Genomic DNA, 13,510 nt, shown 5'->3' with positions numbered 1-13,510 from the left:
CCCCCCCCAACTCTCTCTCTCCTCACTCTGTCAGCTTTCTCTCTGTCTCCCCCCCACAGTCTCTCTCCTCACTCTTTCCCTCCCTCTCTCTGTCCCCCCACTCTCTAGTTCTCAGCTAGCTATCTCGCCCTGCCCCTCCCTCTCTTTCTCTCTGAAGGATTTCCCTAGCTCCTGTAACAGCCTCTGACAAAATTAAATAAATTCACTGATATAATAGACAGACACAAAGAGAGGAGAGAAGAGGGGGAGGAGAGGAGAGGAAATGAAGGAATAAAGGAATATATCATAAGGGTGAATGTGAGAAGAAGTTAGTCACTCTACCAACCTCTGCACTAACACACTCAGTGTTAACCTCTGCACTAACACACTCAGTGTTAACCTCTGCACTAACACACTCAGTGTTAACCTCTGCACTAACACACTCAGTGTTAACCTCTCTACCAACCTCTGCACTAACACACTCAGTGTTAACCTCTGCAATAACACACTCAGTGTTAACCTCTCTACCAACCTCTGCACTAACACAATCAGTGTTAACCTCTGCACTAACACACTCAGTGTTAACCTCTGTACTAACACACTCCATGTTAACCTCTGCATTAACACACTCAGTGTTAACCTCTCTACCAACACAGTCAGTGTTAACCTCTCTACCAACCTCTGCACTAACACAATCAGTGTTAACCTCTCTACCAACCTCTGCACTAACACAATCAGTGTTAACCTCTGCACTAACACACTCAGTGTTAACCTCTGTACCAACCTCTGCACTAACACACTCAGTGTTAACCACTACACTAACACACTCAGTGTTAACCTCTCTACCAACCTCTGCACAAACACACTCAGTGTTAACCTCTGCACTAACACACTCAGTGTTAACCTCTCTACCAACCTCTGCACTAACACACTCAGTGTTAACCTCTGCACTAACACACTCAGTGTTAACCTCTGCACTAACACACTCCATGTTAACCTCTCTACCAACCTCTGCACTAACACACTCAGTGTTAACCTCTGCACTAACACACTCAGTGTTAACCTCTGCACTAACACAATCAGTGTTAGCCTCTCTACCAACCTCTGCACTAACACACTCAGTGTTAACCTCTCTACCAACCTCTGCACTAACACACTCAGTGTTAGCCTCTCTACCAACCTCTGCACTAACACACTCAGTGTTAACCTCTGCACTAACACACTCAGTGTTAACCTCTCTACCAACCTCTGCACTAACACACTCAGTGTTAACCTCTCTACCGACCTCTGCACTAACACACTCAGTGTTAACCTCTCTACCAACCTCTGCACTAACACACTCAGTGTTAACCTCTACACTAACACACTCAGTGTTAGGCTCTCTACCAACCTCTGCACTAACACACTCAGTGTTAACCTCTGCACTAACACACGCAGTGTTAACCTCTGCACTAACACACTCAGTGTTAACCTCTGCACTAACACACTCAGTGTTAACCTATGCACTAACACACTCAGTGTTAACCTCTCTACCAACCTCTGCACTAACACACTCAGTGTTAACCACTACACTAACACAGTCAGTGTTAACCTCTCTACCAACCTCTGCACTAACACACTCAGTGTTAACCTCTGCATTAACACACTCAGTGTTAACCTCTCTACCGACCTCTGCACTAACACATTCAGTGTTAACCTCTGCACTAACACACTCAGTGTTAACCACTACACTAACACACTCAGTGTTAACCACTCTACCAACCTCTGCACTAACACACTCAGTGTTAACCACTGCACTAACACACTCAGTGTTAACCTCTGTACCAACCTCTGCACTAACACACTCAGTGTTAACCTCTCTACCAACCTCTGCACTAACACACTCAGTGTTAACCTCTGCACTAACACACTCAGTGTTAACCTCTCTACCAACCTCTGCACTAACACACTCAGTGTTAACCACTACACTAACACAGTCAGTGTTAACCTCTCTACCAACCTCTGCACTAACACACTCAGTGTTAACCTCTGCACTAACACACTCAGTGTTAACCACTACACTAACACACTCAGTGTTAACCTCTCTACCGACCTCTGCACTAACACACTCAGTGTTAACCTCTGAACTAACACACTCAGTGTTAACCTCTGCACCAACCTCTGCACTAACACACTCAGTGTTAACCTCTGCACTAACACACTCAGTGTTAACCTCTGCACCAACCTCTGCACTAACACACTCAGTGTTAACCTCTGCACTAACACACTCAGTGTTAACCTCTGCACCAACCTCTGCACTAACACACTCAGTGTTAACCTCTGTACTAACACACTCAGTGTTAACCTTAGTACCAACCACTGCACTAACACACTCAGTGTTAACCTCTACACTAACACACTCAGTGTTAGTTAACCTCAGTACCAACACACACAGTGGTAACCTCTGCACTAACACATTCAGTGTTAACCTCTGTACCAACCACTGCACTAACACACTCAGTGTTAACCTCTGCACTAACAAACTCAGTGTTAACCTCTACACTAACACACTCAGTGTTAGCCTCTCTACCAACCTCTGCACTAACACACTCAGTGTTAACCTCTACACTAACACACTCAGTGTTAGCCTCTCTACCAACCTCTGCACTAACACACTCAGTGTTAACCTCTGCACTAACACACTCAGTGTTAACCTCTGCACTAACACACTCAGTGTTAACCTCTGCACTAACACACTCAGTGTTAACCTATGCACTAACACACTCAGTGTTAACCTCTCTACCAACCTCTGCACTAACACACTCAGTGTTAACCACTACACTAACACAGTCAGTGTTAACCTCTCTACCAACCTCTGCACTAACACACTCGGTGTTAACCTATGCACTAACACACTCAGTGTTAACCTCTCTACCAACCTCTGCACTAACACACTCAGTGTTAACCACTACACTAACACAGTCAGTGTTAACCTCTCTACCAACCTCTGCACTAACACACTCAGTGTTAACCTCTACACTAACACACTCAGTGTTAGCCTCTCTACCAACCTCTGCACTAACACACTCAGTGTTAACCTCTGCACTAACACACTCAGTGTTAACCTCTGCACTAACACACTCAGTGTTAACCTATGCACTAACACACTCAGTGTTAACCTCTCTACCAACCTCTGCACTAACACACTCAGTGTTAACCACTACACTAACACACTCAGTGTTAACCTCTCTACCGACCTCTGCACTAACACACTCAGTGTTAACCTCTGCACTAACACACTCAGTGTTAACCTCTGCACCAACCTCTGCACTAACACACTCAGTGTTAACCTCTGTACTAACACACTCAGTGTTAACCTTTGTACCAACCACTGCACTAACACACTCAGTGTTAACCTCTGCACTAACACACTCAGTGTTAACCTCTGCACCAACCTCTGCACTAACACACTCAGTGTTAACCTCTGTACTAACACACTCAGTGTTAACCTTAGTACCAACCACTGCACTAACGCACTCAGTGTTAACCTCTACACTAACACACTCAGTGTTAGTTAACCTCAGTACCAACACACACAGTGGTAACCTCTGCACTAACACATTCAGTGTTAACCTCTGTACCAACCACTGCACTAACACACTCAGTGTTAACCTCTGCACTAACACACTCAGTGTTAACCTCTCTACCAACCTCTGCACTAACACACTCAGTGTTAACCTCTGCACTAACACACTCAGTGTTAACCACTACACTAACACACTCAGTGTTAACCACTCTACCAACCTCTGCACTAACACACTCAGTGTTAACCACTGCACTAACACACTCAGTGTTAACCTCTGTACCAACCTCTGCACTAACACACTCAGTGTTAACCTCTCTACCAACCTCTGCACTAACACACTCAGTGTTAACCTCTGCACTAACACACTCAGTGTTAACCTCTCTACCAACCTCTGCACTAACACACTCAGTGTTAACCACTACACTAACACAGTCAGTGTTAACCTCTCTACCAACCTCTGCACTAACACACTCAGTGTTAACCTCTGCACTAACACACTCAGTGTTAACCTCTCTACCGACCTCTGCACTAACACACTCAGTGTTAACCTCTGCACTAACACAGTCAGTGTTAACGTCTCTACCGACCTCTGCACTAACACACTCAGTGTTAACCTCTGCACTAACACACTCAGTGTTAACCTCTGCACCAACCTCTGCACTAACACACTCAGTGTTAACCTCTCTACCAACCTCTGTACTAACACACTCAGTGTTAACCACTACACTAACACACTCAGTGTTAACCTCTCTACCAACCTCTGCACTAACACACTCAGTGTTAACCTCTATACTAACACACTCAGTGTTAACCTCTGTACCAACCACTGCACTAACACACTCAGTGTTAACCTCTCTACCAACCTCTGCACTAACACACTCAGTGTTAACCTCTGCAGTAACACACTCAGTGTTAACCTCAGTACCAACACACTCAGTGTTAACCTCTGCACTAACACATTCAGTGTTAACCTCTGCACTAACACACTCAGTGTTAACCTCTGTACCAACCTCTGCACTAACACACTCAGTGTTCACCTCTGCACTAACACACTCAGTGTTAACCTCTGCACTAACACAATCAGTGTTAACCTCTCTACCAACCTCTGCACTAACACACTCAGTGTTAACCTCTATACTAACACACTCAGTGTTAACCTCTGCACTAACACAATCAGTGTTAACCTCTCTACCAACCTCTGCACTAACAAACTCAGTGTTAAACTCTGCAATAGCACACTCAGTGTTAACCTCTGTACCAACCTCTGCACTAACACACTCAGTGTTAACCTCTCTACCAACCTCTGCACTAACACACTCAGTGTTAACCTCTCGACCAACCTCTGCACTAACACACTCAGTGTTAACCTCTCTACCAACCTCTGTACTAACACACTCAGTGTTAACCTCTCTACCAACCTCTGCCCTAACACACTCAGTGTTAACCTCTCTACCAACCTCTGCACTAACACACTCAGTGTTAACCTCTATACTAACACACTCATTGTTAACCTCTGTACCAACCACTGCACTAACACACTCAGTGTTAACCTCTCTACCAACCTCTGCACTAACACACTCAGTGTTAACATCTGCAGTAACACACTCAGTGTTAACCTCAGTACCAACACACTCAGTGTTAACCTCTGCACTAACACACTCAGTGTTAACCTCTGTACCAACCTCTGCACTAACACACTCAGTGTTAACCTCTGCACTAACACACTCAGTGTTAACCTCTGCACTAACACACTCAGTGTTAACCTCTCTACCAACCTCTGCACCAACACACTCAATGTTAACCTCTGTACTAATACACTCAGTGTTAACCTCTGCAATAACACATTCAGTGTTAACCTCTGCACTAACACACTCAGTGTTAACCTCTCTACCAACCTCTGCACTAACACACTCAGTGTCAACCTCTCTACCAACACACTCAGTGTTAGCCTCTCTACCAACCTCTGCACTAACACACTCAGTGTTAACCCCTGCACTAATACACTCAGTGTTAACCTCTGCACTAACACACTCAGTGTTAACCTCTCTACCAACCTCTGCACTAACACACTCAGTGTTAACCTCTGTACCAACACACTCAGTGTTAACCTCTGTACCAACACACTCAGTGTTAACCTCTGCACTAACACATTCAGTGTTAACCTCTGCACTAACACATTCAGTGTTAACCTCTGCACCAACCTCTGCATTATACACTCAGTGTTACCCTCTCTACCAACACACTCAGTGTTCGCCTCTCTACCAACCTCTGCACTAACACACTCAGTGTTAACCTCTGCTCTAACACACTCAGTGTTAACCTCTCTACCAACCTCTGCACTAACACACTCAGTGTTAACCTCTCTACCAACACACTCAGTGTTAGCCTCTCTACCAACCTATGCACTAACACACTCAGTGTTAACCCCTGCACTAATACACTCAGTGTTAACCTCTGCACTAACACACTCAGTGTTAACCTCTCTACCAACCTCTGCACTAACACACTCAGTGTTAACCTCTCTACCAACCTCTGCACTAACACACTCAGTGTTAACCTCTGCACTAACACACTCAGTGTTAACCTCTCTTCCAACCTCTGCACTAACACACTCAGTGTTAACCTCTGTACTGACACACTCAGTGTTAAACCTCTGTACCAACCACTGCACTAACACACTCAGTGTTAACCTCTCTACCAACATCTGCACTAACACACTCAGTGTTAACCTCTGCACTAACACAGTCAGTGTTAACCTATGCACTAACACACTCAGTGTTAGCCTCTCTACCAACCTCTGCACTAACACACTCAGTGTTAACCTCTCTACCAACCTCTGCACTAACACACTCAGTGTTAACCTCTGCACTAACACACTCAGTGTTAACCTCTCTACCAACCTCTGCACTAACACACTCTGTGTTAACCTCTGCACTAACACACTCAGTGTTAACCACTACACTAACACACTCAGTGTTAACCTCTCTACCAACCTCTGCACTAACACACTCAGTGTTAACCTCTGCACTAACACACTCAGTGTTAACCTCTCTACCAACCTCTGCACTAACACACTCTGTGTTAACCTCTGCACTAACACACTCAGTGTTAACCACTACACTAACACACTCAGTGTTAACCTCTCTACAACCTCTGCACTAACACACTCAGTGTTAACCACTACACTAACACACTCCGTGTTAACCTCTCTACCAACCTCTGCACTAACACACTCAGTGTTAACCTCTCTACCAACACACTCAGTGTTAGCCTCTCTACCAACCTATGCACTAACACACTCAGTGTTAACCCCTGCACTAATACACTCAGTGTTAACCACTACACTAACACACTCCATGTTAACCTCTCTACCAACCTCTGCACTAACACACTCCATGTTAACCTCTCTACCAACCTCTGCACTAACACACTCAGTGTTAACCTCTCTACCAACCTCTGCACTAACACACTCAGTGTTAACCTCTGCATTAACACACTCAGTGTTAACCACTACACTAACACACTCAGTGTTAACCTCTCTACCAACCTCTGCACTAACACACTCTGTGTTAACCTCTCTACCAACCTCTGCACTAACACACTCTGTGTTAACCTCTGCACTAACACACTCAGTGTTAACCTCTCTTCCAACCTCTGCACTAACACACTCAGTGTTAACCTCTGCATTAACACACTCAGTGTTAACCTCTCTTCCAACCTCTGCACTAACACACTCTGTGTTAACCTCTGCACTAACACACTCAGTGTTAGCCTCTCTACCAACCTCTGCACTACCACATGACACACTACAGCACTCATTTTATACAGTATTCTATAGTAGAGAGAGAGAGAGATAGGGAGGAATAAATAGACAGAGAGATAAAGAGAGAGAGAAATAACGAGAGAGAGAAAGAGAGAGAGAGAGAGAGAGAGAGAGAGAGAGAGAGAGAGAGAGAGAGAGAGAGAGAGAGAGAATGAGAAAGAAAGAGTGATACATATAAAGAGAGAAAGAGCCTTGGGAAATACGCTGCAGCTTTAATTGAATTTTCTCAAAATAATTACTCCAGTTCACTACAACACACCCAGCAAACCTGGAACATTTCCAGAACGTTCAAAACATTTTCAAATGAAATACCCTTGGAATGTTCCCCTAACGTTCACTACAATGTTGTGCATCATCTGTATCAACCACCTCAGAACATTCCACAAACGTTCTCATTAGGTTTCCAGGTAATAACACAACGTACCATTAATGTCTTCCCAGCAAACCAAATGTGGTTGTTTAATGGTTCCCATAACTTGTAATTAGGTTGTGGGAACAGTGTGGGTACAATATTTAAGTTAGGTTTCTACATGACATTCTCTTAATAATGTAAGAATGAAATAAGTACGTTTTTAACAAAGTTCAGTTCATGATTAACAAAATATTCCATTGATGTTCACATAATAAACATCTAACTTTGTCTTGGAGGTCCTGAGAACATTTCAATAACATTTTTGTGTTTGGGGAACCTACAGAATTGTATTTGTATTCATTACGGCTCTCCGTTAGCTGCTGCTACTCTTTGAATGCATTCAGTTGTACGACTGGCTAGGTATCCTCCTGTCCTCTTGGGGTCCAGCAAAATTAAGCCAATTATATCATTTTCAAAATATTACAAATACACAGATGTTTCAACATATTAATGTTCCCACAGTGTTCCAACAACCAAATTACATTTTTTATATATATATTTATATATTTTTATATTTTTATCTAAAGATGAGACCTGCATACATCTAACACATATAATATTCAACATGACAAAACACATAGAGAAAAACATAATTCTCATTCTGAACTGACCACGAGGGACCAGAACATGTCATTTCAGCTCCAGAAAGGGTGTATAACAACTAACAGCAGCTTTACTGTGTGGAGACCGAAGGGGCCTCCAGGGTTATCCAAGCCTGAGACCGGGTTCAACCTAATGAAACATTCTGGGAACCTTTATAGAACAGATTAAAGGTGTGTTCTGGGAACCTTTATAGAACAGATTAAATGTGTTCTGGGAACCTTTGTAGAACAGATTAAAGGTGTTCTGGGAACCTTTATAGAACAGATTAAAGGTGTTCTGAGAACCTTTATAGAACAGATTAAATGTGTTCTGGGAACCTTTATAGAACAGATTAAATGTGTTCTGGGAACCTTTATAGATTAAAGGTGTTCTGGGAACCTTTATAGAACAGATTAAATGTGTTCTGGGAACTTTATAGAACAGATTAAATGTGTTCTGGGAACCTTTATAGAACAGATTAAATGTGTTCTGGGAACCTTTATAGAACAGATTAAATGTGTTCTGGGAACCTTTATAGAACAGATTAAAGGTGTGTTCTGGGAACCTTTATAGAACAGATTAAAGGTGTGTTCTGGGAACCTTTATAGAACAGATTAAAGGTGTGTTCTGGGAACCTTTATATAATAGATTAAATGTGTTCTGGGAACCTTTATAGAACAGATTAAATGTGTTCTGGGAACCTTTATAGAACAGATTAAAGGTGTTCTGGGAACCTTTATAGAACAGATTAAATGTGTTCTGGGAACCTTTATAGAACAGATTAAATGTGTTCTGGGAACCTTTATAGAACAGATTAAATGTGTTCTGGGAACCTTTATAGAACAGATTAAAGGTGTGTTCTGGGAACCTTTATAGAACAGATTAAAGGTGTGTTCTGGGAACCTTTATATAATAGATTAAATGTGTTCTGGGAACCTTTATAGAACAGATTAAATGTGTTCTGGGAACCTTTATAGAACAGATTAAATGTGTTCTGGGAACCTTTATAGAACAGATTAAAGGTGTTCTGGGAACCTTTATAGAACAGATTAAATGTGTTCCGGGAACCTTTATAGAACAGATTAAAGATGTGTTCTGGGAACCTTTATAGAACAGATTAAATGTGTTCTGGGAACCTTTATAGAACAGATTAAAGGTGTTCTGGGAACCTTTATAGAACAGATTAAAGGTGTGTTCTGGGAACCTTTATAGAACAGATTAAAGGTGTGTTCTGGGAACCTTTATAGAACAGATTAAATGTGTTCTGGGAACTTTATAGAACAGATTAAAGGTGTTCTGGGAACCTTTATAGAACAGATTAAATGTGTTCCGGGAACCTTTATAGAACAGATTAAATGTGTTCTAAGGACGCTCTTGTAACATAAACTGAATGTTTTTTGCATCCTAAAATAAACCTTGTAGAATTATCGCCACAAATTGGTCAGTTTTTGTGTTTTGGGAACATATTTTGTGATGTAACCACATCGTTCTCACCAGACTGTTCCCACAACCTAACGAGACGTTCTGGGAACCATTATAGAACAGAGTACATGTGTTCTAGGAACGTTCAGGCAAACGTTTTATACAAACATCATATAATCCTCACCACGACTGAACGGTTTTTGTCTTATGACCTAACGGATGTTCTTGTAACTTTCACAGAACCAATTTTGGTTTGCTGGGCGCGCGCGCACGCACGCACGCACGCACGCACGCACGCACGCACGCACGCACGCACGCACGCACACACACACACACACACACACACACACACACACACACACACACACACACACACACACACACACACACACACACACACACACACACACACACACACACACACACACACACACACACACACACACACACACACACACACACACACACACACACACACACACACACACAGCTCATACGTACACTCAGTGGGAAGCAGCCACTTCATCTTTACATGTCGCCATTTTGTTTCTCCCCATCATTCACCTCTTCTCTCTCTTCTTTTCCTCCCTATTTCCTTCTCTCCCAGAAACCCTCACTGGGTAGCACTGTTGCCTGGTCACCAACATCCTCATGGTTGCTATGGTAATAGTTCAGCTAAAAGATTAATTCATGTTTGTGTGCATCTGTATCTATGTGTGTATCTGTATTCATTAACACATGAGATTCCTAGAAGAGACACATTCTCCTCTCTCTCTCTCTCTCTCTCTCTCTCTCTCTGTCTCTCTCTCTCTCTCTCTCTCTCTCTCTCTCTCTCTCTCTCTCTCTCTCTCTCTCTCTCTCTCTCTCTCTACCTCTTCTCTCTCTCTACCTCTCTCTCAAACGCTCTCTCTACCTTGCTTTCTCTCTCTCTACATCTGTCTCTCTCTCTCTTTCTCTCTCTTTCTACCTCTCTCTCTCTCTCTCTACCTCTCTCTCTCTCTACTTCTCTCTACTTCTCTCTACCACTCTCTCTACCTCTCTCTCTCTCTCTCTCTCTACCTCTCTCTCTCTCTCCCCCCTCTCTCTCTCTCTCTCTCTCTCTCTCTCTCTCTCTCTCTCTCTCTCTCTCTCTCTCTCTCTCTCTCTCTCTCTCTCTCTCTCTCTCTCTCTCTCTCTCTCTCTCTCTCTACCTCTCTCTCTCTCTACCTCTCTCTCAAACGCTCTCTCTCTACCTTGCTTTCTCTCTCTCTACATCTGTCTCTCTCTCTCTCTTTCTCTCTCTCTCTACCTCTCTCTCTCTACCTCTCTCTCTCTCTACTTCTCTCTACTTCTCTCTACCACTCTCTCTACCTCTCTATCTCGCTCTCTCTCTACCTCTCTCTCTCTCTACCCCCCTCTCTCTTTCTCTCTCTCTCTCTCTACTTCTCTCTCTCCCTCTCTACCCCTCTCTCTCTCTCTACCTCTCTCTCTCGCTCTACCTCTCTCTCTCAGCAGATGGAGGTGCTTACTACCTCAGGGTAATACACACACAGCCAACCTCCTCCCCCACCCTTATTCTCATACACATATAGGTCTGTTTGTCTGGTAGCTGTCCGTGGTTCTGAAACACACACAGCCGTAGTTAATGTTTACCAACACACTGGGGCGCTAACTCACTGTTATAACTCACATTACAGATACACACACATATCAGGGTGGGTGTGTCTGTACCGTGTGTGTGTAACGTGTGTGTGTGTGTGTGTGTACCGTGATGGGTGCAAGGTGTGTGTATCCGTCCAGCTGTGATTGGTTGAACTCTCCGCTGCGTCTAGAGGTCATGTGGGCAGGGCTGTGGTCCAGAGACGGAGTCTCCTCATCCTGGTAACGATACTTCTACAGAGAGAGATAGAGAAGAGAGGGCGATGAGAGAAGGGAGAGAGAAGAGAGAGAGAGAGAGAGGATGAGAGAGAGAGAGAGAGGGAGGATGAGAGAGAGAGAGAGAGGATGAGAGAGAGAGAAAAAGAAGAGAGGGCGATGAGAGAGGGGAGAGAAGAGAGAGAGAGAGAGAGAGGATGAAAGAGAAAGATAGAGAAGAGAGGACAATGAGAGAGGGGAGAGAAGAGAGATAAGAGAGAGAGAGAGGATGACACAGAGAAGAGAGGGGATGAGAGAGGGCAGAGAAATGAGAGGGGGGTGTAGAGAGAGAGAGAGAGAGAGAGAGAGACAGAGAGAGGCCCAAAGTGAAGTATCATCACCCCTGTAGGTATCTAGGCCCAAAGTGAGGTATTTTCACCCCTGTAGGTAACTGACTGATAGAACAATAGATAGAACAATATAATGAGAGTTAAAGAAGAGGAGGGGAGAGAGACTCATTGAGAATGAGGGGAATGAATGACAGGTAGAGGACAGAGAGAGAATCAGGGAGAGATGAAGACATAATGATGTGATGTCATAATGGCCCAGATCACTGAGGAGCAGGACTACAGTACAACTGTCATAATGGCCTAGAACACTGAGGAGCAGGACTACAGTACAACTGTCATAATGGCCTAGAACACTGAGGAGCAGGACTACAGTACAACTGTCATAATGGCCCAGAACACTGAGGAGCAGGACTACAGTACAACTGTCATAATGGCCTAGAACACTGAGGAGCAGGACTACATTACAACTGTCATAATTGCCTAGAACACTGAGGAGCAGGACTACAGTACAACTGTCATAATGGCCCAGAACACTGAGGAGCAGAACTACAGCACAACTGTCAAAATGGCCCAGAACACTGAGGAGCAGGACTACAGTACAACTGTCATAATGGCCCAGAACACTGAGGAGCAGAACTACAGCACAACTGTCAAAATGGCCCAGAACACTGAGGAGCAGAACTACAGTAGGACGACAGCACAACTGACATAATGGCCCAGAACACTGAGGAGCAGAACTACAGTACAACTGTCATAATGGCCTAGAACACTGAGGAGCAGGACTACAGTAGGACTACAGCACAACTATCAAAATGGCCCAGAACACTGAGGAGCAGGACTACAGTACAACTGTCATAATGGCCCAGATCACTGAGGAGCAGGACTACAGTACAACTGTCATAATGGCCCAGAACACTGAGGAGCAGGACTACAGTACAACTGTCATAATGGCCCAGAACACTGAGGAGCAGGACTACAGTACAACTGTCATAATGGCCCAGATCACTGAGGGGCAGAACTACAGTACAACTGTCATAATGGCCTAGAACACTGAGGAGCAGGACTACAGTAGGACTAGAGCACAACTGTCATAATGGCCCAGAACACTGAGGAGCAGGACTACAGTACAACTGTCATAATGGCCCAGAACACTGAGGAGCAGGACTACAGTAGGACTACAGCACAACTGTCATAATGGCCCAGAACACTGAGGAGCAGGACTACAGTAGGACTACAGTACAACTGTCAAAATGGCCTAGAACACTGAGGAGCAGGACTACAGTGCAACTGTCATAATGGCCCAGAACACTGAGGAGCAGGACTACAGTACAACTGTCAAAATGGCCTAGAACACTGAGGAGCAGGACTACAGTGCAACTGTCATAATGGCCCAGAACACTGAGGAGCAGGACTACAGTACAACTGTCAAAATGGCCTAGAACACTGAGGAGCAGGACTACAGTACAACTGTCATAATGGCCTAGAACACTGAGGAGCAGGACTACAGTAGGACTACAGTACAACTGTCATAATGGCCTAGAACA

General features: G+C 44.1%; 1 protein-coding gene across 3 annotated transcripts in view; it reads right to left on the bottom strand.

Annotated features, from left to right (window-relative positions):
* The window catches only part of LOC118382146 (disks large homolog 4-like), a 161,767-nt gene that overhangs the window by 84,877 nt on the left and 63,380 nt on the right, over nucleotides 1-13,510 (bottom strand). For all 3 annotated transcript variants that reach the window (XM_052513768.1, XM_052513769.1, XM_052513770.1), the window contains one exon: nucleotides 11,530-11,655. In XM_052513768.1, coding sequence (XP_052369728.1) covers nucleotides 11,530-11,655 — 126 coding nt within the window. The remainder of the gene's footprint in view (nucleotides 1-11,529; nucleotides 11,656-13,510) is intronic.

Source organism: Oncorhynchus keta, unplaced genomic scaffold (assembly GCF_023373465.1).
Source record: "Oncorhynchus keta strain PuntledgeMale-10-30-2019 unplaced genomic scaffold, Oket_V2 Un_scaffold_14044_pilon_pilon, whole genome shotgun sequence".
NCBI classification, from domain to species: domain Eukaryota; kingdom Metazoa; phylum Chordata; class Actinopteri; order Salmoniformes; family Salmonidae; genus Oncorhynchus; species Oncorhynchus keta.
The sequence above is the reverse complement of the archived record's forward strand: the minus strand, read 5'-3'. Positions and strand labels throughout refer to the sequence as shown.